The sequence below is a fragment of the Suillus subaureus genome (genome assembly GCF_016647635.1).
Source record: "Suillus subaureus strain MN1 chromosome Unknown BJ212scaffold_14, whole genome shotgun sequence".
Taxonomy (NCBI): Eukaryota; Fungi; Basidiomycota; class Agaricomycetes; order Boletales; family Suillaceae; genus Suillus; species Suillus subaureus.
In genome coordinates, this window is record NW_024538570.1 from 64,772 (window position 1) to 91,433 (window position 26,662).

Here is a 26,662-nt window from a genome sequence, read left to right on the forward strand (position 1 = left end):
TGGCGAATAAAATGGCGTACGTCACTGATACATCTGATTCATAGCAGTTAACTCCTGGCACGTCGATCACAGTGCTTGAAGAATGTCCAAATATTCCCCCCTTGAAACCATCAGTACAGAGTAGAACATTATGTGTGAACACGCACGGAAGCTACCCCTGCAAGAGCAATGACGGCCACTAACATCCAAATCAGCAGGCGCTTGCTACGGCTGTAGAGTGCATAAATCCGAAGAGTCAATATGGCTGGAAATTTCAGAATATGTAGTTCTTGCCATAGAAATAAACTCACAGCAAACAATGAATTGTTGAACAAAAATGAGGAGTTCTCTGGACAAGAAATATTTCGGACAGCTAGGTTCTGTTGAGCAAAACAACAATGATTCGAGAACCAAAGTTGAAACCTCTGCGGAAATAAGTTGTGAGCCTATCAGTTAGGTACATGTGCAATGAAATCATACAACCTCTTCTGGAACAGGCAGGAAATTGATCAATAAGGCATAGATATTGCCGAGCAGAGCGACATAGCGATTGAGCAGAAATAATATTGAAGACGGTGCTTTCGGACGATACCAGATGAAAGTGATTTCTTCTATGAGGGTCGCTATATGATCATACACCAGGATACCTAGAATATTGTGTCATCATCCTGAGAGCCCCAAAGATATAAAAAAAGCCTAATACTGTTTGCCACGAGAATGGCGTATGAGTGCGTGAAACTGGGGATGTTGAGTCACTATCAAGACACGTAGTAAATTTATGCATTACTCACACCAGCTGTGCTTCGCCATCGTCCATTGCAATGTAAAGCACAACCTGAGAGAAAGGGTCTCGACAAGAACGTTGGGACGAGTAGTACGTGCTACGTATGCAAGTATGCATGCAAAGCAAACACACACACGGTCGACGTCACGAAGTAGTTAGAGTTCAGAGCATATGATGCTATGCATGATTTTCCTTGGCACATTATTGTAACGCGGAGATCGGGACGATCCGCGATGCGTGATCTAGGCTATTCCTTCCAAGGAGCTAGCTTGAGCTTCGGAAGAACTGGAACGTTCCCAGATGCTGAAAGCGTTGACATGCCAAGCAAGACACAAGATCAGACTAATCTGATCTTTGTCATCAAGGTCGACCGTGTAATCTGACCGCCACACTTTGCTAAACTCCAGCCACTACAGATAAAGTTTATATTTAACCATGTTATCCTGAAGTTCCGTCAGACAGACGCTCCACTTAGCGTTACGGTAACAAATTGCAAGTAGCCTAACAATGCACAAATCCAAACGTCCTTAAGATCCCCCCGCAAGCAGACACCATGTTCTCGGTCGTACGAGTGAGCGCTGGTGTTATCTAACAGGATTGCAGGATGTGGCATGTGTAAACAATGAGAACCATTTTTCAGCTCAAAGCTACAGGATGAGGTTCAATTGTGGTAAACGCCATCAAATCCATATCCACTGGCGATTGCCGTTCTCCAAGGGACACCCTCATGTTAAGGTTTGCAAGGAGGATGCTGCGGTACAGAGTGGATTGGACATGTCAAATAGAATGTAGATAATCTTTTAGTGGCGAGCTACGAACTGATCGTCACGCGTCTGCCATCAGCTTAGTTGACTATAAGGGGAGCATTGAAGGCTTACCGTGATCAAATCACAAATAGCAAATGCCGTTGTCCAGCATGTTCAAGACAGCCAGGAGCGCGAGTTGCTGGATAACTTTCAACGTGCTGGAAACGAACACGTACAACGGTAGTAGAGGGCCCGGAATGCAAAGAGCACCTTCAGACCCTTGTTGGTCTGTTATGGCGACAGAATAGCTCAAGCAGAAACACCACAACTTGAATAGTTATGTCGGAGTGATTAATTATATCTCGTCGAATGCAACCTGACCTAATGCTAGAGATCACGTCCACATACTACTAGTAGGTCCACGTTTGCCTCGTTGGCAACAGGCTTCAAGGACATATCATTCATGAAGTGGGCGGCGCCTAATAAACTAGTGAACAAAAGAGCTCCCAGAGAAGGTACAAGCTTGAACCAGACTTACCTCCGCTTAAAACAAAGTTGTCAGAGCTGGGTAGAGCAGATTGAGAGTTTATTTACACGTACAACAAATAGTGTACAGGCCGTTGTACACAGCCCGGTGATCTCGGAAGTTGGCCCAAAAAATAAATTCCGAGGCGTTTCGGAATCCGGATAGCCAAGTTAGGGTTGGACGTCAACCTACTTGGACGGTATGAACAGTCATTTCCAATTGTCTACATAGTATGTACTATACAGTCTATACTTATTCGATATAGCCCTGACGCGGACGGGCCTCCCTGGACCTGCTATCCTTAGTCTCCAGAGTTTGTCGGCGGTTGCATGTCTCAAATTCTTCTGTTATACTTTCGCTGATAACTTCTTGCGGAATACTAACATACATGCATATTCTATACTTTCGCCTTAATATTTCTTGTGCGATCCTCACGGACCTGGGTAAGATGCAGAGAGACTGACGGCGTTCACGGGCACTAGGATTGGAAAAAAGGCAGGATGCTGTGCACAAAGACCGCGATAGGACCATGAAGACATAAAAAAAGATCCGTACTTTCTCCGACACAGTTTGTGCTGAAAGATAGCTAGAGCCGATTTATTTCGGAATGCCAACAGGTCACGCATCGCTCTAAGAGCAACGGCGCAGCTTGATGCGCCACGGAAATCAGACTCGTGACCAGTCAGGTAGGTTTCTTTTTACATGAACGTAGATGTATTCATATTCACTGGTGTTTCAGCCAGGATTCCACTGTTTACTGGATCTATGAATTGTGCACACAGCTGCAGAGAAAAACGAAAGATTGTATTTCTCCTCCACTAACGTGGGAGTCGGAGAACCTGAGTCAGTCAGCGTGTATAGAGACCAAGGTGAGCTTACCAGTAAGACAATCACTGTGCCGTCGCCCAATCACTCTTTTCATTTTCCATCAGTTTAAATTTATTTCAGTTCCGGGACCGGTCGTATAATACAAACCGAGGCGTAGTAAGATTGAGCCCCGATCAAGGAACGACTGTCTTCCTTCCATTGACAAGATCTGAATGCAGGATATTAAAAATAAGCAGCACTGCTCACTCTTTTCGTTTGTTTCAGGTCTGGAGCTGGCTATAATGCACAGACGGGGACCGAGGTTCAGTGAAATCATCAAACCTTGACGTAGAAGGAAATGTCTTCCTTCTGTCAAGGTCTGACTACGGGATACTAAAGATAAGCGGCCCCGCTCACCCTTTGATTGCAATGATCATCAGTAATTTTGGAGCTGGTATGTACATATGGTGCCTATAAAATCCGAATGTTCACCAACGTGATTACAACTGGAGAACAATATTGTTTCTTCATATCTGCCCCAAAAATGACGGAATTGACTGAACCTGAGGTCAAGCTTGAAGCTCTCTTAGGCATCATCAACTCCTCTGCACGCCAAGCAATCGCGGAATACAAGAAAACTGGACATGGGGTACCCAGTGCAGATGCAACTACCTTCCATCCCCTCGACATGGCGACAGATACGCTTGCCCTCAGAAAGGCCACTAGGCTGCTTGAGGGTGCATATCACCAACTGAGCGCAATACTGGCTCCTCCCCAACACACGGTGATGAATGTGAGTTCCGGTCGCAGATGATATTTACTCTGGTGCTCATTTCCTCAGTTCGTTTTTGATTACAATTGGGCATGTACGAACGTTGCCTTGCGAGCACGCATCGCGGATGTTCTGGAGCAACACCCGGAAGGTCTTAGCGTGGATAGGCTAGCTGAAGCAGTCAACCTTGACAAGAGCAAGACTGCACGCATCTTACGGGCTTTGTCCCTCATGGGTTGCTTTAAAGAAGGTGACATGCTGCTGTTGGTGGAGAATTATATATGAAGCCTTACGGTAATGTGTTTAACAGTCGAACGGGATGTCTTTACAAACACCCGACTATCCCTCATACTCAAGTCAGCAAACAACACTGGGTGTTATGCACATTTTCATTCCCGGGACGTCTCTAAATACGCAGGAGTTCTCTATGAGACTATGATCGACCAAGAATTTTCACGATCACATGAAGTCGAAAAGGCACCCCGTGTATTTGCCTGCAGGAAAGAGGGTATGGAGGAGAGCTTCTGGGAAATGATCAAGAAGGACGTGAGTTCTGCCACTATACTCCTGTCTTTCCCTACGTTAACACTTTTTCTAGGATGAAAGACGCGATGTATGTGCGGAGTCATCCATGAATGATTGACGGCTCACATACTCATGTATAGATATTTCACAGAGGCTTGCTTGGCCACAGTGAGATGATGGGCACTTCTGCATTTCTGCATCGTAAGCCAACATTATTTTCAATCATTAACACGGCTGTAAAGCAGGTCTATAAGAATACCATTGGGACAATGTGTCCTCTGTGGTTGATGTCGGATCCGGCATTGGAGCGTTTTCCATGCCTCTGGCGAAAATGTTCCCTCATCTCAGAATAACCAATCACGATCTTCCGGAAGTTATGGTACAGGCACAAAACGTGAGTACAGACATCCAGTAGCTATTATCATTCCAGCACAACGGGCACATCATTTATGTCTGATTAGGCCTGGGAGAAGGATGCTCCTGATGCACTACTCGATGGGCGTGTGAAGTTCGTGCCAAACAATTTTTTCGAGGACATACCTGTTGCTGGCAAGGATGTCTACTATGTAAGAGCTTATATTTGTTATCATTCATCGTCAGTAACTTGACCACTTATTATATAGCTGAGGCACATTATCCACAACTGGCCGGACGCTGAGGCAACGATGATCCTCCGCAACATTCGCAAGGCCATGGGACCGAACAGCGTAGTGCTAATTCGTGAGTCAATTGCAACTCAGTGTGTTGTGTCTTCAAGGGCCATGCCTTGTATTAGATGATTGCGTTCTCTTTCACACGTTCCAAGAACCTGGCGCAGGAACTACTGATGGGTTAAGCATCGTAAGTCTCGGAGTGCAGCCTGATATATTTCTAAATTCATGATTGCCAGGCCCCCGAACCTATGCTACCAAACTTTGGAACAGGCAGCCACAGAACATACCAAATAGACCTGACTATGTGGTTCCTTCTGAATTCCAAAGAACGAACCTTGGACGAGCTGAAGATTATCGCGCAAGTTCCTTATAATTCATCTTTGACACGTCGGTGACAATTGATTGGTGATAATTTACAGGGCTACGGCTGGTCTAGCACTCACCCAGGTTTATGATCTCGTAGATACAATGGTCATGGAGTTCAGGATTGCTCAGAGCTGATATCAAGAAGTTCTTTAAACACGTGGTGCATATTCATCGTACACTTTGAAAGCTTAATAGAACTCTGGGTAGTTGCTATCTTACTGTTTCAAATGCGTGATCTTATGCATACAGGCCCGTCTCTACAGAACCGGGCACACCCTGATATTGATTAACACTTTCTACTTCCAATAAGAATATTCGCATCTAGAAACATGACCTAATATCAACCTAGCGATCGAAAGAGGCAATTGCGGACTGTTCTACGTCGATCCTGGTGGTAAGGACGTAGTCACCGTTATCATTCCGGACGGGGGTGGTAAGGATGCCTGTGTCGACAGATTTGTGCAGGTTAAGCATCAGCCGAGAGACGAGAGCCACGGACACGCTAGAGTGCATAGTCAGAATCAATCCGTGTTTGCCGCGTTAGATACTCACCAGCTAGTTAATGTAGCCAGACTGCCTCTGGTGGTATTCTTGCCAGTCGCCAGCAATAGTTAGTCAATCTTATCATAAGACGCGGGTGTGTGCTCACTGGACCACACTAAACCGAGGAGTGAGCGTGCGACTCGACAGATATTTTATTAGTAAACTCACGTAGGACATCAGAATATTAGGTAGATTAACCAATGTCATCACCCTAAATGGAACGCGGATCAGATTTATTCAAATCACCGTTTCCCTAGCAAGCTCACGCGAAATACATTGCGCCTGCGTTTACTTAGATCAATGTTTACGGTATCAATACAGCGAAAATTACCATCTTGAAACATGATATCAAGTAGATTTCTCCTCGATGTTATCAGAGACAGTCCTCTAGTTTTGCATATCCTGTAAACTGTGAGGGCAAAGATGAGTAATTCGTAGAGAAGTAGTGTCGTCCATCCCAACCCAGGACCTGCAATCATAGCATTATGTTCCACGCAAATCCTACTGCGAATTCACTAACTGACGGCTCTGCAACATCTTTTGAGCAAGCACGCGGAAGGGTGAGGAAGATGGCGCACATCTTTTCTGAATATGACTCAAAGCAATTGAATCCTGGCACGAGAGTGCTTGAACGGAGTTGAAGCGTCGCCACCTATAAGCCATAAGTAGACTCTCAGAGTACAAAGGCTTATGCGAATACGTACAGTCACTCCCCCAAGAACAAGACCGATAATTACCATCCAAGCAAGGAGGCGTTTGCTACGGCAGTAGAGGGCATAAGTGCGAAGAGTCAGTATAACTGGAAATGTCAGTACATGTATATGGTTCTCGCCATAAAATTCTACTCACGGCCAACGAAGATTTGCTGGAACAAAAGGAGCAATTCTCTGTATATTAAATATGGCCGACAGCTAGGATTTTGTTGAGCAAAACAACACATGTTCAAGAACCAGAATTGAAACCTCTGTAGAAATAAGATATGAGCCTGCCAGCTGGGTACGCGCATAACAAAACTATAGCACCTGGTCTGAACTGGGCAGAACATACACAAATAACATATAGACATTGCCGAACAGAGCAAAATAGCGATTGGTGAGAAATAACATTGCAGATAGTGATTTCGAGCGACACCAGATGAAAGTGATTTCATCTGTGATTGTTACCATATGGTCGTATATCAGGATACCTAGAATGTTGTGTTATCATCCTGAGGCCAAGATAAAAAGTCATAGTACTGTCTGCCACGAGAACGGCGTATAACTTGAAGCTCATCGACCTGGGAATGCTCAAGATCAAGACACATTAAATCCGTACATTACTCACGTCTGCTGTAGTTCACCGCGATGAGACAGAGCACAACAAGGAAAGGTGTTGACGAGAGGGCATCTGACGATGTTATAATATCCACCCTCAGTTCAAGTTGGGCATACTAGGCACACACAGTCACACGCAGGTAACGTCACGGATTGGCGTGTTGAATACGTCTTGACATCGATTGACAGACTCCTTGGGAACATCACCCAGGGAAGCCCAGCCCAGGAAAGCCGCCCAGTCTAAGGTAAGGGATCTCCTGGCTATTCTGAATTGAAATAGAGCGTCTTGTTCGGAACTTTAGAAGCAACATACAAATGAAAGACAGTACGAGCGCATGCAACGAAAGCATCAGATGGACCAGATATGACTAGCACCGATGATGATCGTAAGTTCGTGGTCGTTGCGAACCCTTCAGGGATACGGCATGGTGAGCTCGTTCAGATCACAGTCTGAGTAGATTATGCATACATAGATCCTGAATGAAGGTGACATGGGTGTTATACCACGTAACGGCACTCGGTCGCGCCAATCCCCGACACATGTGCATCATGAGTTATATCTCTACAGTCTCTACCAGTAGTAAGTACAGGTGAAAACAGAACGGACATAACATCGTGTTTACTATCATTAAGCATCTTACGGGAACGCCAATCATAGCAGGCACACGGTGAGCATATCGGCTCGGCCTCGTTCCCCAGCCAGCCGACATGCTCACAGCGACAAGAAGCAGCCTAAGGGTCAGTACTGTACAACACTTGGCACACGAAAGTTGGATTTATACCACGCAGGTGACAGACAACAGGTGGGCGTTCAACAAGAAACATGGAGCATGCACTGTCTGCAGTAGATAAATAAAACATTTATTTACTACAGAACCCCCTCCCAATGACCATATACACAAGGGATCAGGCTAGCTGGCAACAGCGACAAGATCTTATTAAAAGTCAATTCAATCCGGATCACTTCAACAACATTGGGTATTGACCACTATTTGCCGATTACAATTATGCTTTTAACTACATACTACGCACATCAATACTTTATCCTGAAGCTTGAAGTTCCGTCAGACAGACGCTCCACTCGCTGGATCCAGCTTCACCAGACTGCAAGCAGCCCGATAATGCACAAACCCAAACGTCCTCGAGATCCCCGCAAGCGGAAACCGTGTTCTCTGTCGAACGAGTGAGCGCTGGTGTCATCCAGCGGAATTGAAGGATGTGGCATGTGTAAACATGCGAGACTCGAGTTAGTTTCTATAAAATAGATCCTAGCTGAGTATGTTCTGAAGAACCAGAAAAGTTCGAGGCCAGGTTTATATAGTTTTCTGTTGATGGTCTGTGCGTGGAAAATTCGCTGTAGTGTCACGCTTGTTTTGGAAGGCAACGGTAGCTTTCAGTCAGGCCGAGATGTACGCTCCAGCCTGAGATCCAGCGGCTAAGACCTGACCACAAACATGTATTCTGACACGAAAATGCCTTGTATTCTTATGATCTGCTTCAAGATTGGACAAATCCCAACTAAGGACGACTAGTCGTGCCACCGTTAGTCTGATATTCAAACCAGAATCATGCGCATGCCCTACACCTTCACTAACCATCCAGATAGCTGAACCTGCCAATTTTCTTGTGCAGGGTTTACATACTGGAGCAGTGCGTTTGGTGCGTGGGTCAATGATTCCACTTGAATTCCCTTTGCTACATTTTCTTCGGCACAGTCGTAGCAAAAGTGCCATACAGATGTTCTTTCGAGCAAGTTCACCATGCACAGAATGAAGGGGATGGCTGGTAGATCGACCAAGAGGTAGCAGTGATAATGGAAGAAACGATATGAGATCCGAAACGCCTACACGTGTTGGGTTAACAGACGCTACTCATCACCCCATACACAAAATCTACAACGCAGCGATATCACTTGAACGCACGCTCCTCGTCAACCTGAAACGCTACTGATCGTCTATCTCTGTATACTTCAACACGGGATGTCAGGGCGGCCTGATTCAGGCGCAGACAGCACCGGGGTCCAGCACCAACGTGGACGACGCAAGAACACACGACCGAATGGATGCGGTTAGGTTCTTCACAGACGGTCGACGGGTCGTTCTCCAGACGACAGCGAATTGTGGGCAATGGAGATGAGAACACAATGATTTTCTGGAACGTCAAGAGCAAACAGAAAATATTCAATCTGCTAGTGAAACATACAAAACAGGGTGCACCTGTCTACCTCTTGCCCGATGGCATGCCGGTGGGACAAAGGCTGGCGCTGCGCCTGCAATACTCGAGAGTCTGATGCTCGGGTGTATTCTGCCTCTAGAGGTGACATCCTTGCCAATCGTCAGCAAACAATCAATCTAATCATTAAGATGCGGTGTGCTCATAAACCAAGGTATGAGCGTAACCGATATTTCATCCGTAGAACATTAGGATGTTCAGTATATTAAACAATGTTCATCGCTCTGAAGCAATGTGGACCAGATTGACTCCAATCAAAAGTTCACTAGCACGATCGCACGCATGCATTCCGACACTTTGTATTCTTCTGGTTCAAGGCTGCAAGTACAAATCCCAGCCAACAGCAACCTTGGGCTGTTGCCCCGTTATTTATACGACTTGATACAATCACACCCCGTCGAGAAACTAACGACAGCGATGTGAACATACGTGCCCGCCGCCGCTGCCGTCGCGCAGGGTTTACAGACTGGAGTTTTACATTTGGTGCACGGACCGACGAGTTCCACGTATTTTTCCTTTGCTACATCCTCTGGGGCTTCTTCGGCACAGTCGTGGCAGAGGTTCGAGGCTCTACAGCCGCGACATCCCACAAGGTACGAGCATCCATCGCAAAATGGCCTGTTGCAGCGAAGACAACGTAAAAAGAAGCCGCCTTTTTCTGTGCAGAGGTCGCACGTCCAGGTTTCCTCGCATAGACAGGTTGTGCCGACGACGACACAATCGATACAGATGTCGCTGTACCAGCAGCGGTGTCCTGCAGCACATGGCCGCCAGCGCATGCAAGACAAAGGAAATGCAACGCAGTTGCGCGCAGGACACATAACTTTCAGACAAACCTTGCATTGGAGAAGGTCCGATCGACAAAGATCACATCGATGACTGTGTCGAGGGTCTGTGCTCTCGATAAGGCCTGTATTCATAAGAAGCTCGTGAAATTTCTGACAAGCCAATTATTTGCATTAAAACAAATGGGTCAATGGTGCGAATTAGCTCTCACCTGCATTTGAACTCGTTCCCACACCTGACCCGCAGGGTAGCTCTCTGGTTCGTCTATTCCGTATCCGGAATCTATGTCGTATTCTGGGTCATTTGGATCTGGGGTAAACTGAGACCTCACAACGGCGAAATCGCAGATGTCTGTCACGGTTGGCACAAGCTCAGGCGGGACGGGTATACGTGATCCTTGTATCAAGTCCTCGATTTGCATAGACGGTAATATGATAGCAAAGCGTGGAGAGGTCTGGTTGGATAGACCAAAATGGATGAAAAGGCTTGATAATACAGAAGATTCACTGGTTTCTTCTGAATCTTCATAACCAAATGTTGCGGTATGTTTTCCTTCATGGATCCCCGACGGTTCATTTTGCGGATCCAGAAGTCCGTAAACGGTCCTCATGATACGAAATAATTTCACAATCATTGGGTGACAATAATACTGATCAAGGTCTTCCATGGTTGGCGGGATGATGGTCCAGCTAGGCATAGTGAAGCGGAATTCGTGATTGCAAGTGGAAATGATAATAAGTCTAGTAGCAATGAGAGGTGCGTGAGATGCGTCGATGTATCTTGAGATTCACGACATAATAAAGTCTTTATAAGCTACAGAGGATGAAAAGATAGAGAGCTGAGAGGGTACTTACAAGATCGCGTATGTATCGTATGCGCCACTGTGCACACGTTCAGCAACTCGTGGTTGCGATCAGATATTTGATGATATTAGCCAGCTGCAGAGGATATGGACAGATCCAGAGTTCACGGCATCCACCACAAAGACGACAACTATCACGGCGAAGTCGGACTCGCAAGTACTTAAGCCTACGATCGTTACTAGGTGTGGTTAGGTAGAGGACACAATTAATGATCGATGGTCAATTGATCATCGATCATATCATCACCAAGATTATTTGGCTCTATTTGGGTCTTCCCCAACAAGCTTGCACTTACACCTTTGCTTTAGCATTTGGTTGGCTATATATCATGTCCTCGAATCTGCTGAAGCTCCCAGACTGCACCGAACCAGTGACCAATGCAGACGAGGAGGTCAGCTTAATCCACTTATATAATGATTCAAATCTATACCATCGCAGATCTTCCTCATATACACAGCTCTGAACCAAAAACCACTCGACCCAACAGGACCAGACGGGTTCCGCGGCCTAGGACACGTCGATTCTCGCAAGGATACTCTTTCCATCCGATTTGAACTCACCGCACCATCACAGCCAACACCCTCCTTGGGAGCCGCCGAATCTAAATCGGCGTCGAGATCACGAAAGGGCAAGTCCGCGAGGAAAACTTGTAGTGAAGAGACCCCACACGTCATCGAGATCGAGCTCGCGCAAGACAAAACTGCGCTACGCAGTCGAAAAGGAGATACTGGTAGTGTCTTGTGGCGAGCGAGGTAGGATCATGCTGCGTACTTTGTTCGCTTGGCAGATATCCACGAGGTGATGGTAGCATTGCGTTCGCCCAAGTTATCCTGCAGCAGCATCGCTTCCCTCCAAGCAGCCCGTTACTCGATAAGGATCTACTCCGGGAGAGCCATATACTTGAGTTAGGGTGAATTTCGACGTTCAATGTGGCTGCTGTTTTTATTCACCCTGATCGGTTGGACAGTGCAGGCACGGGTTTGCTTAGCGTCGCGCTTTCTGCATGTGCAAAGAGCTACACTGCAACGGACATCGCATCCCTTCTCCCACTTATCCAAAAAAATGTCGCCCTTAATTTCGCAGGTTGGACGCAAAATACAAGGCCTCCAGAGGGATCACCAGGATCGAATATCTCTGTGGAAGAGCTAGACTGGGAAACACTGCTGTCATTGCCGCCAACTGGTCGGTCACGCTATTACCCCACGCCACCTGAGCCCAACGCCAAGTGGGATCTCGTCCTGGTCGTTGATTGTATCTACCACCCTTCGCTTCTTCCCGCACTCGTTGAGACAATCGAGACTGTCTCAACTGCAGGGAAGACGTGGGCATTGGTGATCGTTGAACTGAGACAAGAAGATGTCGTGAGGGAGTTCCTTGAGAGATGGTTGACCAAGGGGACTTGGCGGTTGTTCAGGGTAGACGGGCTTTTGGATTTACCTTATGTGATTTGGGCTTGTCAGAAGTATGCTTAATTACCGGGCACGTTCGACATGTTGAGTGCAAATTTAACTCGTACTTGTCGGATCATTCAAATTGCCCCGGGATGGCCTGGGTGCCTTGCACAGATGAAGTCAACGATGTTGGCCTCCCTAGAGGCTGCGTTGCCCTATCATATTCTATCTGAAAATGGTAAAGGCTATGTATTATAGGAGATCAGTTGGTCTGGTGTGAAAGAACAAGAACAATGAGACCAAGCCGCTGACTAAAATGTCTTGGAAACCAGCCGCTATCGAATCATCGATCATCCGCAGTACCAAGACACTCTTTTGTGCCCGCTGTGCGAGCACGTTTTAAACACGTTCTTTCTTTTCCCTCGCTACTGCCTCGTTCAGTACTATATATCATCCATTAAGTTCCCGTTTTCATCGCTTTCAAGTCAGGTCACAGTATTCGCAATGTTTTCCTCGTTGGCACTCGCACTGTCTTGCCTCCTCATCATCTCACCGAATGCTTCTGCTGCCCCAAATTTAGTCCCGGCTGCTGGCCAGTCTATCTCCCTCGTCCGAAGAGCTCAGCCCGAACGAACCGTTGCTGATTGGGAAGTATGGGCTAAGAATGAGCGAGAGGTCCTCACTGCCAAGTATGGTGGAAACATGGAAAAAAGGAGTACTGGAACAAATTTGTGAGAACTGGCTTCTAGCATATCCATTTCACCATCCCTGATCACTCACTTCACAGGTTGACCAACCAGAATGCGGATTCAAGGTCGGTCAGGATTCTCTGCCGTTGATTAGCTCATCGAACGCTTTCATTTCAGTTATTTTGGAACTGTGGCCATAGGAACTCCACCGGTCGCCTTTAATGTCATCCTTGACACTGGCTCGTCGTGAGTCATTTACCCCTGACAAAAATTCTGGCGTCTGTGTTCAATATTGTCCACGAATTAGCGATCTCTGGGTTGCAGATCAAGCCTGTACCACCGGCTGTTCCAAAGTCCAGTTATTCAATGACCAAAGCTCATCTACTTTCCACAACCTTTCTGAGCCCTTCAACATCCAATACGGTTCTGGCGCTGCAACAGGTACATTAGGCCAAGACGTCGTACAGATGGCTGGGTTCTCTGTTCCAAACCAGATTTTCGGTGTTGTCACGCAGGCGACGTCGGGCCTTCTGAGCCCACCAGTGTCTGGCTTGTTGGGCTTGGGATGGCAGAGCATAGCTACTTCGAAAGCGGAACCGCTCTGGCAGACCTTGGCAAGCTCTGGGGCTTGGACAGATCCGCTCATGGCGTTTCAGCTCACGCGGTTTGTCAACGGTTCGAACGTCAACGATGTGGAACCTGGTGGATCGTTCACTATGGGTATGTCATCTTTGCTTAGAGTCTGTTTCCAAGTTGACGGACGATTGCTAGGCTTTGTCAACAGCAGTCTTTACACTGGCACCATCGATTACCAGGCCATTCCAACGACGCCATCTTATTGGATTCTACCGATGACATGTAAGTCACATCCGTCGTTCAGCTTTGCAGCGAATCCTGATATCGATTGCCTCCCAGCGTTAACCGTCCAAGGAAGCTCTATCTCCATCCCCTCTGGTTCTTCATCCTACTCCGCCATCGATACCGGGACCACCCTCGTCGGTGGGCCCTCTAGTGTCATCCAAAACATCTTTGCACAGATTCCAGGTTCGCAGCCCGGCACAGGCAGCTGGCAGGGATACTGGACCTACCCCTGCAATACCGCCGTCAACGTCGCCATCTCCTTCGGCGGACCCAGCTGGCCCATCTCCCCTGCCGACTTCCAACTCACAAAGATCAGCTCCTCCCAATGCGTTGGTGCCTTTTTCGAACTAAGCACAAGTGGCAGTGCGCCAAATTGGATCGTCGGCGATACTTTCCTCGTAAGCTTGTTTTCTTGCTGTATCAAATGGAGAATTTGCTCACTTGGAGCAATCGTAGAAAAATGTTTATTCGGTTTTCCGATACAGTCCGGCTTCTGTTGGTTTTGCTGCGCTCTCGAATACTGCGCTTGCTATGAACGGGGTTAATGCTGCTGCTCCTTCGCCTACTATTGGTTCGGTCTCGGCTAGTGCGACAGCGGGTACGGGGGGTGGAAGTAATAGTGCTTCTCACCGTTGGGGTATTCCATGGGTACCGCTTGTGGGTGGTATTTCTGTCGCTATTGGTGCTGTGTGGATGTGAGACGTCATGCATGATTTCGGATCAAATAGGAATGGATGGATGCGTGCTCGGCCAGGGACTCTTACTGATCATTTGTTTATTGACAACGGACTCCACAGGACAATGTCACTACACCATGGATTGTATATTTAGCATCAGTATGATATAGTTGTATCTCTTATTATTGCTTTGCGTTGATACATAACATCGAGTCAATCAGCGGTTTGACAATCTGCAGTGTGATAGAATGACGAGACCAAATGGCAAAGTGAGCTTCGTGACCCAGTCTTCTGATGAACTAATCCCAGTTTGAACCGCGTTGATTTGCATGACTATCAACAAGAGAATAGGTTGTACATCACTATCACAAGTCTCATTCCCGCCTATACATCACTTTGAACATTCATAGAAACAGGCTCCCCTCCATCATCGACCAGTGGATCGTCAAGGCCATCAAATACGTCGCTAAAACTACCAGATACGTCACCAAAGCTGTCGGATACGCTGCCGTCCATAGAAGGGCTGGAGAGGCCGGCGGTTACACCTTGAGGTATCGCGGCGAAGGGCGTGTCAAACGCAGACGAGTCGGACTGGGCTGGCTGCGTCTCGGATGGGTCCCTGTCATGGGACGATGCCGCGTCATTCTCTGGAGGGCTGATCGCAGCCGTGTTCCCAGAGGGTGGGCTTTCCGCCGCATCGGCGGGCGTACCGGTCGACGTGGGGCCAGCTGCACTTTCTGAAGGAGATGAAGTAGTAGTTGCAGGAGTCGTCGAAGGACTAACAGTGGAAGAACTAGCACTCTGATCTTGCTGATCACTGGACGCTGGAGTGCCTCCTGGAGTGGTTGTGTCAAGCATACTATCGCTCTCTGCTGGATCCTCGAGAGCGTCGGACAAGTAGCTGCCTTGTTGACGAGCGACGTGGCGGCTGGAAGATGAACGACCGCCGGATTCGTGACAGAAGAGTAGGAAGTCGGTGAAAGCGCGCTCAGAGAGTCCTGTGGGAGGGTGAAGTTCTTGTCTGTCAAGGAGGACGAGGGAGTGCCCAGGGTCTGGATAAGCGACGCCCGCGATGACACAGGAGGGTGACTAGTAGCAGGGCGGGCGAATAGAATCAGCAGGACACCTTGATGGATGATTAGGGACTCACATGTTGGTGATGGACGACAGATTTAAGAGGTGCTGCGAGCACGGCTGGGAGTAGGAGAGCGAGGGTTAAAAAGGAGCGCATTATGAATGAATGTGGGGTAGTATGTGGAAAGCAAAAGTTAAATCGAAGTTGGGGACAAAGGCGTGAAGGGGGGGAGAGCGCAAAGAGCGAGTTTTTGTATGCCCGGAGCTCGGTGGCTGACATGGACTGCTATTGGCTGACAGAATCCCTGGCGCCCAGAAATTGTCAGCATGAACATGCAGAATATAAACATTAGGTCAACGTTTCAACAGCAGGGCAAAACTTTCAGTACTTCGGAAAGTATTGTGGTGTGGAATTGGCTCGTCATTGCAGAATGCATGTCCAGTCGGTAGTAGGAAAAAATAGATGATACAATAGAATACAACAATAAATAAGAACCCTCTACGAACGCTCGCCACGAAGCCGCCGTGCAAGAGCAAGATCTTTTGGTTGAATAGTGACACGCTTGGCGTGAATAGCAGCCAAGTTGGTGTCCTCGAACAATGAGACGAGGTATGCTTCAGCGGCTTCTTGAAGAGCCATCACGGCAGATGATTGGAAGCGCAGGTCAGTCTGGCAAAAGCGATGAGAAGACTGTAGTTTATACGCAAGATAGAACTAACCTTGAAGTCCTGTGCGATTTCACGAACAAGTCGTTGGAAGGGGAGCTTGCGGATGAGCAGCTCTGTTGATTTCTGGTACCGACGGATCTCACGAAGAGCGACGGTACCGGGACGGAAACGATGGGGCTTCTTGACACCACCAGTGCTCTGAGCAAGTATTGTGAGCAAAGTCCAGTAGTTCAAAAGACAATACGTACTGCTTGTGCGGTCTTGCGGGCTGCAGACTTGGCTGCCAATTGCTTACGAGGGGCTTTGCCTGATAGCTAATGAGTTCGAGTCCCATGTTCTGGAACTAAAGAGTGACTTACCACCAGTAGACTTGCGAGCGGTTTGCTTGGTACGGGCCATTGTTAATCGAAAGGGTAGTTGGTGGTTCGGGACTGACACCGAATTGGGGTGACCTATATACAGACGCGTCGCGCTGTCACGTGAAAGGTCAATCAACAAACCGGATACGGTTATTCAGCACAGCCACCCGCTGATGCATATAAAAGCAGTCGTTGCTCATTCCGGCGCTGTATCTTCTCACTCAACAAGCTCACGCGCCTTATCACACTTTACTCTTAACTCAACACAATGTCTGGCCGTGGAAAAGGTGGCAAGGTAAGACCAGACCCATATGTTTTGATCCGAATCTTATTTTTCTTCAAGGGTCTTGGAAAGGGTGGTGCCAAGCGCCATCGTAAGATTCTTCGTGACAACATTCAGGGTAAGTCATTCCCCGATACTTCGGCTTGCCATTGATCTAACTGGCATGTCTAGGCATAACAAAGCCCGCTATTCGTCGTCTCGCCCGTCGTGGTGGTGTCAAGCGTATCTCCGGTCTCATCTACGAGGAGACTCGTGGTGTTCTCAAGATCTTCCTTGAAAATGTGCGTCAGTACATACACAGACCCATGTACCTACTCACGTTTCTCCCCAGGTCATCCGTGATTCAGTAACATACACTGAGCACGCAAAGCGGAAAACTGTTACTGCTCTTGACGTTGTCTACGCACTCAAGCGGTCAGGGCGTACTCTGTATGGTTTCGGCGCATAGACGTTTTTCGATTTTATACTATTATTTATACTGTATCAGTACTGTAATTTTAACTCTTCCTTTCGCCTAAGCCTATATGTTTGAAATTGAAGTCACCTGCACGTGGCCCGGATCATCCGTCACCGTCAGTCCAAACTTATCTCTTCCTTGGTCCTGCACTAACGATCAGTATGTCCGTGGTTTTACCGACTTTTGATGTATCTTTGGATCCCCGTTTCCCAACCAATGACCCTGACTACGACGTGCTATGAACCCAACCACCATGCCTGTTGAGCTGAATAGTGCACAGTCCTTAACTGTAGACTCGGCCTTATTCCTACCAAACGAGACTCTTGCTGCTATCTGCCGTGATCTTTCCCCTTCTGTCCTAACAGCTGTTGCCCGTGTATCACGCCAGTGGAGGGGAGTAGCAGAATGGCTGCTCTATTCAAACATCTTCATCTCAGAGACCTTCTCTGCCTCATCACCACTCCCATACAATACCCTTCGCTGCTGCCAGACCATTCGTCTGCATTCACATCTTGCCAGCGGACTTCACAAACTCCATATCCGATGGAAATCAGAGCACGGTGCATACCACGAACCTAACTTCAACATGATCCTTTCCAATCTCTCACAAGCAATAGGCCTCGCAACCAACCTCGAGTCCCTAGACCTACATCTCGGCCTGTCATCTCTCCCAGAACACCCAACTTCAACTTCTTTCACATTCCCTGCTACCGATGCGTGTTATCACTCCCTCCGACGCGTCTCTCTCAGCGGCATCGGCCCCTTTACCCACAACCGTCTCACTAATTTTCTCCACGTTCTCCCCGCTGCACGACATCTCCGTCTTCCCGACTATCACGATCCGATCACCCTTCTCCCTCAAGCCATCCCATCCCTCATATCATTCTCCGGCTCGCCACGCGTAGCCGCCGCAATCCTACCTGGAAGACCCGTACAATCTCTCGTACTCATAGGACAGGACTACATCCCAGACCTAGATCTGTCCCAGATGGCCCTAACAAGCGTCCCTCTCTGCCATCTGGATTTGTCATCCATGTTGGTTACACCGACATTACTACGAAATTTATCCAGAAATCTTAATACAGTCGAGTCGTTGAAAGTGAGGCTTGCCTTAAGGCATACTTTACATTTCGCAGGTATCGTGAGTTTATTTCTTATTGGGTTGTTGTTTTGCAGTCTCGATTTTCGAAGACATTTATTAATGATTGTGTTTTTCCGTCATAGGGCTTACTAGCAGCGCTTTCACACCTTCTCGGCGCGTTTCGTAATCTTTCTACGCTCGACCTCTCGCCTACGCATGTAGATCATACCGGGTTGAGTAATAGCGCCGAAGAACTCTCACTCTGTCGATCATGGCAGAACGCGTGTCCTTCACTCCGACGCGTCGTCTTTCCCTCCCAAACAGCGTGGACGTTCCATGAGGGCGATAACGCGTGGTTGCCTGTTATTGCAGGGGAGTCACGGACTCGGATGTGGGTAAGTGCATTTTTAGGCTTTTGTAATGTGTTAATGAGCGAATGGTGATTTCTTGTTATCCCTTCGTAGCCTGGGTTTTACTCGTTTAATAAGTTCCTTGGGAGTTGACCTGATATACGTGATCACGATATTCAATAGGGAAGCAACGAGGCGCGGTGCGCGAAGAATGCTACTATCATGCTTGTCAACACAAATTGAACCTGAGCATCAATGCAGGTGGATGTGAAGTAGGACGGAGAGGCAATGCCCGATGAAAATATGGTCTTCAACGTCTGCTCTGAAGGAAAGGTATCTGTGTATGCATATATATACATGCAGGATACAATATTAATGCGAGTATCGTCAAAGCATAAATGAATGGTCTCGAATTGGGACCGTTACTCCCACAAGCAAAGTGTTAAAACGGCTGGTTAGGATATTTGCCTTGGTCACCAGGACTCCGACTTCTCAACCTCTCCACGGAATGTAATCATCTGATCGCCCTAAACTTCGCCTCTACCGCCATCAAAGTCTTTATCCCACCCCAATGGGAGTCAAGCATCCCGTCGTTTCACGGGATGCATGTCAACAAGGCCTACCACGCCAGTGAGTTATTTGGTTAAATAAAGACTATGCATACTCACACAACGTTGCCCGACAGGACACTCTGTGCACTGTGAATGAGACCAGCAGATGAAAGGACAGGATTCAGTCTCAGCGTCAGCGGCAGATATCGACGCTGTCAAAGCAGCAACAACAGCGAGGACAAGGCAGAAACGCATTGTATGGGCTCAGGAAAATCTAAAAGGGAAAGTAGGCAGACACCTCTCTACGTGCTGAATGTGTAGGAGAACCAAGTCCTCCTGAAATCCTCTTTCGATCTGATATACCAGCCGATTGCCACCTAACATCTACCTTGTGGAGCAAGATGTGATCTTCCGAAGCGAGGTCGATTCCAAGCATACTGCCACCTGACAAGTGAAGCAATGTCACGGTCTACCGGTGATTTGGTGTGGAATAAAATATCACCTTGGGAAGCTAACTCGCAACAAGGACTGATAAGCTTGTTGTTTGGAGTAGGGACCGCATGTCCCCTCGTTTCAGAGTGCTATAAGCCTATGTGCCGTGGCACATCTGGGACTTGAAGGCGGGTGTTTATGTTGAAAGGGCATCAAAAGGAGGTGTCCACTTTCGTCATTGACGGTGTCACGTGATGAGCCAGCACTGATCGCGAGGGCGAGCTCACATCAAATTAATCAAAGACCACACCGGTTATGTGACATGTCTACTCCTTGCACTTTTCTCCTGATGGAACAATGCTTCATGATCCGAAACGAAACTCTGGAGTGCCATAAGGAGAAGGAGATCCAATGCCAACAATACTCAGGTGTACATGGGAGACTCGCAGTTGTGTCGATATCACTAATAGTACCTAGTCTGGAAGGGCGCACCTCGAAGGAGAGCCGAGAATAGAAAACGCGAGAATATAGAGCGGGTGAAGATGCAACATAGTTGCACGCTGTGGCCATATTACATTGGAGGCCGCGAGCTAGTGTGATGAGAACACAAGCCTGGTAAGTTTGAGGGGATGTACAAGAGACACATATTCTTACCTCTTATCACAGTCGGAAGTGAGGATGAAACAAATCTTACCACCGCTTGGTCAGTAGAAATGAAAAGATTTATGTAGCAAAAGTTTCGCATTTCCATCTCTCGTCTTAACGTTTAACAAACACGTACGCTTCCTCTATCTAATCATCATTCCCCTCTGAAACTCGACGCATGCCGCCGCCTTAGTCGCCAAGACTTCGACTTCTCAACCTCTCCAAAGAAAGTAAATATTAGGTTGCTACTGCATGATCACCCCAAATTTCACTTCTAAAATCCTTAACCCACCTCCAATGTCGAGCATCCTATCGCTTCACTAGTCGTATTACGGCGTGACGCATGACAGGAATCGCTACCACACTTGTGAGTTATTTGTTTAAATACAAACCACTCGTACTCACGCAGCTCGGCCCATCCTCGCAGTGTCTGCACTCCCAATGACTAAAGCAGAATAAAGGACAATCATTTTTCTGAGCGTCAACAGCAGATATTGACGCTGTCAAAATAACAGCGGTCGCGAGGAAAAGGCAGAAACGCATTGTTTGTGAGGATAGTATTGGCTTAGAAATATCTGAAGGGCAAAGTAGGAAGACACCTCTCTACCTTTGCGTGCTGAATTATGTTCTTTATATGGGAGAACTGAGTCCGCTTGAAATCCTCTTTCGAACTGATATACCAGCCTTGCTACCTAACATCTACCCCGTGAAGCAAGGTCTATTGGCGATTTGGCGTGGAACAAGATGTCACCTTCCGGAGCGAGGCCAAGTTCAAGCATACTGCCACCTGACAAGATCTATCTCGTGAAGCAACTACCGGCGATTTGGTGTGGAACAAAATATCACCTTGGGAAGCCAAGTTCAGCTTGTAGGGATCGCGTGTCCCTCGTTGAATGAAGCGAACCTATGTGATGTAGCAGCCTGAATCATGACGCGCCATTGATGCGGCACTGACGAGCCATGACGCAGCTACTGAAGTACTGACACGTGCGTCGTGCACAGTGCGAGCGTTCCTATATTTCTTATGTTCAAGTTTATACGACTATCAGATCAGATCATCAAGTTGCACGGGTTCGTAACCATTCTTCGTTATTTATTCATCCTAGGGACACATACTAATAGTTATATCAGCCAATGATTATATTCTTTTTCTTCTCTCTGGACCCTCCGCGAAGCACGTTGACGTTTCAGGGGCGGATTTTTTTTCTCAGCCGGCATTGGAGGCGGAGTGCGCGGTGACGCTAGTTCTACGTGTGACAGGATATTTTACTCCTTACTACGCCGTCGCAAAGAGCCACGGAAGCATCGCTTACTTAAAACATGTGAAGTTCTGAAGGCCGAGTGGACTGCACAGGGGCCGGAAGATAAGCTATTGTATTATCTATTGTATTATCTATTCTACTTGTCAAATTTGAGTTCTCAAAGAGCGCCAGTCGAATGGCGCACCTGAGCGGTCATAGCAAGGGATGATCGACGAGGTCCCAAACACACAGCGGTTAATCTACATGATTTCCGTTGCAACCCTCAGAAGTGACTTTATTACTGCCTATAGACGTATACGAGTCTACAGTGTGTTGCACATGAAACTGGAGTGCGAGTTTTTGAAAAAATCGACCTCGCTGCCTTTACCGGAACTTTTGCATTCAATTGACGCGGTCCTTGAAACTCCTGAAGGCAGGCCTTCATAGGGATTATCAGGGGTCCTGTTTTGTGTCCATGGAATTATGGACTGGCTTGACAAGATTTTTTTCACCCCCATAATTACCGAGTATGTGCGGTCTTTGGACTGCAAGTCTGCAATACACAGTCAATCCATCCATGATGTTTATAATTCTGGCGAGTCCGAAACAAACTCTCATATCAGAGCACCAACCTGACATTTAGGTTAAGCAAGGTTTCTGCCGACGCAGGTGGCAATTCTCGAGTTTCATGACTGCTAATCCCACGTGATTCTACTGTCAATGCAAGTAGATCTTGACCAGTCTTAGACTCTTAGTAACCAAGTGGTAAGCGTGACAGGACAGAGATCTGTTGCAGGTTCAAAATCCGCTAAACCCCCTTATCACACCTTGATATCTCTTGATGGGCAGTTTTTCGGAGGTTCATCTCAACTTGGGAAGCATCCTGGTCGTGGTTACTACAACAGAACCAAATCTGTTTCTCTTGGACTGTGCCGCGGCAGGTTCGAAACCTGCAGACAAGTTTTTTTTTCCAACGTACCTTGATATCCAATCATGCAGATGGTTTCGTCGGAGGTTCAAATGAATTTCCACAACAGAATCAAAATCTGTTTCTCTTGGAGTTGGTTCGAAACCTCCTGACAACATTGTTGCAATGTATAGATCCTTGGAGGTCCATCTTAAATAGGCCCAGTCATTGCGCCAAAACCTAGAACCTTTTTATATCCATGAAAAGGAATCCACCTTCACGCCTCGCGAGAGTCGTCCTAGAAGCATAAGACACCCCCGAGGTGTGTAGTACATGCCAACCTAGATTCCCGACATATTGACCAGTTTGAATCTGTCGAGATTCACCACCAAACAAAACATGTTAATGGGGCCGGATGCCAGAAGAATGCATGCAAGCTGGTATTTGCGTCCCATAACGATTCAGCGGTCGGCATACAAGGTATGGTTGTCAAGATTGCCGTCGATGTCACTCCGAGTCGTGTGAGAAGCTGTTAAGCGGTAGACAAGCCCCCCGGCCGCTATGTATGCATTAATGCGAACGGTCGTGTTGATGGCGAGGATCTATGACATGAGACATGCTCAGATTGCATTGTCACAATCAGTAATGGAATCATGCCTTTAAATCAGAGACTTCAACTACGGCAGATTCGGAGGCGAAGTCTGCTTGGACGTGTTGGAATGCAGGAAAGTTGTCTTGGACTATCTGCATGGTAGTGAAATCTGAATAGGGAGGTCATTTACAAGATGCAAATTCTAGTATCATGTCATTCAATCCGATCCACTGATCTCCCAAACTAATTATAAGTGATACACAGTACTTGAGGGCTGAGTACATACATATCATCACGGTCCGAACGAGTACGCATGGATAAATAGAATCACAACCCAACGATTATATCAAACGAGTGACTAGAAATCTGTCCCAAGGCTAAAGCCACAGCTAACCCAGTAGATGACCCTGGCCTGCGGCGGTTAACGGGTATCATGAGAGGTAAAGGAAAAACCACGGCAAGTTGCCTGCCCGAAGAGGGGCAGAACTTAAGCACCCACTTCAGCTTCATCGACGAAGATGTCGGAGTAGTGGTCTAAAATGGTCTCGATCGCCTGTAAGGTATAAATCAACGTAACGAGGCTGAGTCAAGAGTTATCAAGGCTTGATAATCACCTTGTTCTGAAAAGGAGCATCTGCTATGCCCCCGTTTCCGTGACCCGAAAAACTCCCGTTACCGGGTATTATTTGACCAAAGAGAGTTTGTCCGAAAACGATGGCAAGATTCTGGATAGACATAGAATTATCTGTCTCAAACTCAGCGATCCTACATTGCGGGACCAATTGATTGATCAGTGAAGATAAATGCCGACAAGGGTGAACACACTTGTGCAAGTGCCCCAAAAAATATTTGAGTGTAGCGTAGTTCGGGTCCGGTAAGTCATTGACTCGCTCGTGTAGACGTATATGCCGCAGGCGATCGTTCTCGATCTCTGGAACCACTGTAAGAAGTTGCCATATTTGCATAGCATAGATAGCTTACTAGCGGCTTCCACAAAGCCCTGATGCAGGGTTGATGTTAGTAGCGGATCAGGAAGCTCTCTGAACCACATCTTGAGGACGCTAGTCACATTGTTGATGTCAGATATCCACTCTTCCGAATCCAAGTTGACGGAGTCCATATCTACGGAATTACCCGTAAGACTCCACGGCCGAACAGAGCCGACGAATGCAAACCTTTGTCTAAACGCTCTTTCAGTGAAGCAACTTTCCGTGCCATACCACTGATTCGATAAATGCCTTGGGATCGAAGGCCATGTTTTTCGATAGCAACACAGCACTTTTCGAGGATCGCTGGAAGTTCAACATTGTCTCTCGCCATCTGCTCTGCAAGATCTACGCCAAATGTTGGCCGGCCCTTATCAGGTATTTGGGCGTTGTGACCATTCCCAATCGGAGTATTTGCATGAACAGCAGAATATGCGCCACCCCCGTGGGTCGGCAACGGTGGCAGCTGATAGTCGCGTTGGTGCTGATTCCAAAGAGAAAATGTGGATGACGTACAAAACCTTCTTCTGCTGGACCTTCACGTCGCGGTCCACGGGGAGCGGCTCCGCCACGCGCGTATGCATAGTTCTGCATGTAGATCTTGAAGTCTGCACGATTATCAATAGACTCGATCGTAGATTTTAGGCCAATGCCTATTTAATGTGTGATGAAGCTGTTAGTAGGTATTAATTCGTGGCTGATGGGATCTTACCGTCTTCTGGCCCTACTGGAACAAGGGTTGATCCGTCGCTTAGAACTATGCTCTCGAACAAAAATGCATATCTCGTCAAATGATATTGCGTCCCGAGGTCTATTTCGTCAGCACATTCTTTGAGAGCCTATAAAATTACATCAGCCCCATCACGACGTCATGGTTGATTTTACTCAACACGCAGTATCCGGGGGAGCTGGAAATTAAAGTATTCTTGTCTCATTGCTTGGGTATCAGTAAGTGCCTTGCGGTATGAGTCAGATGCATTCGATACACGTATGCGGATATCGTCTTCTTGTCTTTGTATCTGAAATAACGAGTGAGAGACTGTCATGAACAGCATAACAAATGCCAACATTTCCAGGATTCTTCCCTTTGAGCAGAAGCCCACCTTTGGCTACTGCTTTTCCAAGTGCTCGTTTACCTGCGACTCCTCCTTGGTTCTTGGCCTGCAAACCACCATCCTTCAGGGACTCCCCCTCCTTCTGAAGCAAGACTCGCTCAAGTTCCTCCGATGAGAGTTCCAGTCGATTTTTTGACTTTTCCATGTTCAACTCCGATTCTTGAAGGGCGCGTTCGTAGCGACTAGCCAGTTCCTTAGTCTACGTAACATCAAAAAATGACCTTCAAGTGGAACGATGAGGGGCACCTGTTTTCTGTTCTTGTCCACTTCCTTTGCGAGTGAGGCCAGCTCATCGCTCATCTCATTTAGCCGCTGGGCAAAACGAATCCTGTTCTCTGCCATAACTTCATGGATTTTCATGGATGACTGCCAAGCACCCACGAAAGACCTATGGATCGTAATTAGTGACATGCAAATAGCACTCGGTCCAAATTTACCCAGCCTTTCCGTCGTTCATAGAGTAGACCTCGGACGTAGTTCGTGCGAGCTTCTGCAAACTCTTCCCAAACTCTTCTTCCAAAACTGCTCTTTTCTTGAAGAAAACTGAAGCTTCCTACCAAAGAAACTTCGTATAATGCTTTTCTCAAACTCAACAAGTTGAAATAATACTCACGCGACACGAGACCATACTTTGTTTAATCCGATCCAGCAGCAAAGGTACACCGCACTAGGGCGGTGCCAAGACATGTCAATGGGCACGGCAGATATCACAAAGTTTGAACTACTTACGTCCAGCTCACATAATACTCTCAATACATTCTCATCAAAGCTGGTCTCCACAAGACTGATAGCGTCGCTTGGGATCATGGATAGCGTATCCTTGCGTTCAATCGTCACCGGCACACTATCTCGCCATCTCGAACTGGATGATCGACCCAGCGAGTCCGAGCTTGACCTGGGAGGAGGTGATGACGGTTTGACTGGTAAAGACGACAATGCAGGAGCAGTGGCGGATTCGTGAATAAGAGACGGGCTATTAGGCTGGAATAGGCCGTAATAAGGAGTCTGGCTAGCAGTAGGATCAGAATTATCAGTCGATTCCAAGCAGTCGATTCCCAAGCAGTCGAGGAGTAGCCTTCGTCGGCCATGGCTACATTCAGCGCGGGTTGTACAGGCACGGGAAGATGACGAGCAATTGCAAGGATCCTGTGAGCAAAGTCCTCTAATGTTCGGAACAACTATCGTGGATTATGTAACTTTCCAGAACAGGCATATGTCGTTCGGAGAGCGTTGGTGCGATTCCCCTGAACAAGGGCGTAAGAATAATTTACAGAACTGTTTCATTGTGTTGAATAAACTATCTCGTATACCTCTTCAACATGTACAAGTTTCAGATAGCTTGCGTAGACATGATTTAATGACTTGGTGACCGAGAAGAATACCGTATGCAGCACCACAAAACCAGAC

At 47.3% G+C, this 26,662-nt stretch overlaps 10 protein-coding genes across 10 annotated transcripts; 5 read left to right on the top strand and 5 right to left on the bottom strand.

Annotated features, from left to right (window-relative positions):
* Positions 1–1,483: 1,483 nt before the first annotated feature.
* Positions 1,484–2,137, bottom strand: BJ212DRAFT_148274 (uncharacterized protein). Its single transcript, XM_041340479.1, has 4 exons — positions 2,048–2,137; positions 1,918–1,988; positions 1,642–1,837; positions 1,484–1,581 (listed from the first exon to the last, which is right to left on the bottom strand). Exons 2-3 carry the CDS (start codon positions 1,972–1,974, stop codon positions 1,652–1,654), a joined length of 243 nt encoding a protein of 80 aa, XP_041193475.1. The 5' UTR covers positions 1,975–1,988; positions 2,048–2,137; the 3' UTR covers positions 1,484–1,581; positions 1,642–1,651.
* A 711-nt stretch (positions 2,138–2,848) lies between these two features.
* Positions 2,849–5,393, top strand: BJ212DRAFT_1350527 (O-methyltransferase-domain-containing protein). Its single transcript, XM_041335505.1, is given in 14 exon segments — positions 2,849–2,904; positions 2,968–3,019; positions 3,082–3,296; positions 3,355–3,635; positions 3,684–3,864; positions 3,925–4,161; positions 4,173–4,174; positions 4,216–4,227; positions 4,280–4,340; positions 4,394–4,533; positions 4,601–4,705; positions 4,763–4,859; positions 4,915–4,979; positions 5,029–5,393. 12 exon segments carry the CDS (start codon positions 3,272–3,274, stop codon positions 5,185–5,187), a joined length of 1,365 nt encoding a protein of 454 aa, XP_041193476.1. The 5' UTR covers positions 2,849–2,904; positions 2,968–3,019; positions 3,082–3,271; the 3' UTR covers positions 5,188–5,393.
* Positions 5,394–5,557: 164 nt separating this feature from the next.
* Positions 5,558–7,364, bottom strand: BJ212DRAFT_1587299 (uncharacterized protein; the record flags this gene model as incomplete). Its single annotated transcript, XM_041342403.1, has 14 exons — positions 5,558–5,660; positions 5,711–5,748; positions 5,808–5,816; positions 5,870–5,912; positions 5,968–5,983; positions 6,033–6,170; positions 6,222–6,229; positions 6,280–6,353; positions 6,406–6,500; positions 6,551–6,665; positions 6,724–6,887; positions 7,025–7,130; positions 7,151–7,275; positions 7,328–7,364. Coding segments are annotated over 14 exons (1,071 nt in total), but the record flags the coding sequence as incomplete, so codon positions are not given.
* Positions 7,365–9,530: 2,166 nt separating this feature from the next.
* Positions 9,531–10,953, bottom strand: BJ212DRAFT_148565 (uncharacterized protein). Its single transcript, XM_041341011.1, has 3 exons — positions 10,887–10,953; positions 10,244–10,811; positions 9,531–10,184 (listed from the first exon to the last, which is right to left on the bottom strand). Exons 2-3 carry the CDS (start codon positions 10,727–10,729, stop codon positions 9,612–9,614), a joined length of 1,059 nt encoding a protein of 352 aa, XP_041193478.1. The 5' UTR covers positions 10,730–10,811; positions 10,887–10,953; the 3' UTR covers positions 9,531–9,611.
* A 270-nt stretch (positions 10,954–11,223) lies between these two features.
* BJ212DRAFT_1270411 (putative methyltransferase-domain-containing protein) lies at positions 11,224–12,367 on the top strand (the record flags this gene model as incomplete). Its single annotated transcript, XM_041330888.1, has 4 exons — positions 11,224–11,286; positions 11,334–11,647; positions 11,704–11,805; positions 11,863–12,367. The coding sequence occupies 4 exons, from the start codon at positions 11,224–11,226 to the stop codon at positions 12,365–12,367; spliced, it is 984 nt and encodes a 327-aa protein (XP_041193479.1).
* A 529-nt stretch (positions 12,368–12,896) lies between these two features.
* Positions 12,897–14,781, top strand: BJ212DRAFT_1350567 (aspartic peptidase domain-containing protein). The gene is made up of 7 exons (XM_041335506.1): positions 12,897–13,017; positions 13,074–13,100; positions 13,153–13,221; positions 13,283–13,695; positions 13,747–13,833; positions 13,891–14,234; positions 14,293–14,781. The coding sequence occupies exons 1-7, from the start codon at positions 12,989–12,991 to the stop codon at positions 14,533–14,535; spliced, it is 1,212 nt and encodes a 403-aa protein (XP_041193480.1). The 5' UTR covers positions 12,897–12,988; the 3' UTR covers positions 14,536–14,781.
* On the bottom strand, positions 14,758–16,832 carry BJ212DRAFT_1587303 (histone-fold-containing protein). The gene is made up of 8 exons (XM_041342404.1): positions 16,783–16,832; positions 16,616–16,728; positions 16,505–16,563; positions 16,308–16,454; positions 16,095–16,257; positions 15,664–15,707; positions 15,297–15,602; positions 14,758–15,250 (listed from the first exon to the last, which is right to left on the bottom strand). The coding sequence occupies exons 2-8, from the start codon at positions 16,653–16,655 to the stop codon at positions 15,053–15,055; spliced, it is 957 nt and encodes a 318-aa protein (XP_041193481.1). The 5' UTR covers positions 16,656–16,728; positions 16,783–16,832; the 3' UTR covers positions 14,758–15,052.
* Positions 16,833–16,883: 51 nt separating this feature from the next.
* BJ212DRAFT_1270737 (histone-fold-containing protein) lies at positions 16,884–17,346 on the top strand (the record flags this gene model as incomplete). The annotated part of the gene is made up of 3 exons (XM_041330913.1): positions 16,884–17,016; positions 17,070–17,179; positions 17,230–17,346. The coding sequence occupies 3 exons, from the start codon at positions 16,884–16,886 to the stop codon at positions 17,344–17,346; spliced, it is 360 nt and encodes a 119-aa protein (XP_041193482.1).
* Positions 17,347–17,608: 262 nt separating this feature from the next.
* On the top strand, positions 17,609–18,939 carry BJ212DRAFT_1480306 (uncharacterized protein; the record flags this gene model as incomplete). Its single annotated transcript, XM_041340059.1, has 3 exons — positions 17,609–18,496; positions 18,580–18,831; positions 18,901–18,939. The coding sequence occupies 3 exons, from the start codon at positions 17,609–17,611 to the stop codon at positions 18,937–18,939; spliced, it is 1,179 nt and encodes a 392-aa protein (XP_041193483.1).
* A 4,648-nt stretch (positions 18,940–23,587) lies between these two features.
* BJ212DRAFT_1350605 (uncharacterized protein) lies at positions 23,588–26,431 on the bottom strand. The gene is given in 12 exon segments (XM_041335507.1): positions 23,588–24,085; positions 24,136–24,276; positions 24,330–24,606; positions 24,657–24,793; positions 24,853–24,979; positions 25,031–25,159; positions 25,209–25,454; positions 25,502–25,643; positions 25,693–25,808; positions 25,869–25,922; positions 25,985–26,297; positions 26,312–26,431. The coding sequence occupies 12 exon segments, from the start codon at positions 26,341–26,343 to the stop codon at positions 23,751–23,753; spliced, it is 2,049 nt and encodes a 682-aa protein (XP_041193484.1). The 5' UTR covers positions 26,344–26,431; the 3' UTR covers positions 23,588–23,750.
* Positions 26,432–26,662: the final 231 nt, after the last annotated feature.

Bases quoted from the DNA above. Each gene is read 5' to 3' on its own strand.
- BJ212DRAFT_148565 (XM_041341011.1), bottom strand. From the start codon at position 10,729: ATGCCTAGCTGGACCATCATCCCGCCAACCATGGAAGACCTTGATCAG. The intron at 10,185-10,243 runs GTGAGAGCTAAT...TTGGCTTGTCAG, and splicing joins GGGAACGAGTTCAAATGCAG to AAATTTCACGAGCTTCTTAT.
- BJ212DRAFT_1587303 (XM_041342404.1), bottom strand. From the start codon at position 16,655: ATGGCCCGTACCAAGCAAACCGCTCGCAAGTCTACTGGTG. The intron at 16,455-16,504 runs GTACGTATTGTC...ATACTTGCTCAG, and splicing joins CCCGCAAGACCGCACAAGCA to AGCACTGGTGGTGTCAAGAA. The intron at 15,708-16,094 runs GTTCGTAGAGGG...TCCTACTCCCAG, and splicing joins ACGGCGGCTTCGTGGCGAGC to CCGTGCTCGCAGCACCTCTT.
- BJ212DRAFT_1350527 (XM_041335505.1), top strand. From the start codon at position 3,272: ATGATCATCAGTAATTTTGGAGCTG. The intron at 4,534-4,600 runs GTGAGTACAGAC...ATGTCTGATTAG, and splicing joins TTATGGTACAGGCACAAAAC to GCCTGGGAGAAGGATGCTCC. The intron at 4,706-4,762 runs GTAAGAGCTTAT...CTTATTATATAG, and splicing joins CTGGCAAGGATGTCTACTAT to CTGAGGCACATTATCCACAA.
- BJ212DRAFT_1350605 (XM_041335507.1), bottom strand. From the start codon at position 26,343: ATGGCCGACGAAGGCTACTCCTCGACTGCTTG. The intron at 25,160-25,208 runs GTTGGCATTTGT...TCGTTATTTCAG, and splicing joins AAGGGAAGAATCCTGGAAAT to ATACAAAGACAAGAAGACGA. The intron at 24,980-25,030 runs GTTGAGTAAAAT...GTAATTTTATAG, and splicing joins AGCTCCCCCGGATACTGCGT to GCTCTCAAAGAATGTGCTGA.
- BJ212DRAFT_148274 (XM_041340479.1), bottom strand. From the start codon at position 1,974: ATGAATGATATGTCCTTGAAGCCTGTTGCCAACGAGGCAAACGTGGAC. The intron at 1,838-1,917 runs GTATGTGGACGT...TAACTATTCAAG, and splicing joins CAAACGTGGACCTACTAGTA to TTGTGGTGTTTCTGCTTGAG.
- BJ212DRAFT_1350567 (XM_041335506.1), top strand. From the start codon at position 12,989: ATGGAAAAAAGGAGTACTGGAACAAATTT. The intron at 13,101-13,152 runs GTCGGTCAGGAT...CTTTCATTTCAG, and splicing joins AACCAGAATGCGGATTCAAG to TTATTTTGGAACTGTGGCCA. The intron at 13,834-13,890 runs GTAAGTCACATC...ATTGCCTCCCAG, and splicing joins TTGGATTCTACCGATGACAT to CGTTAACCGTCCAAGGAAGC.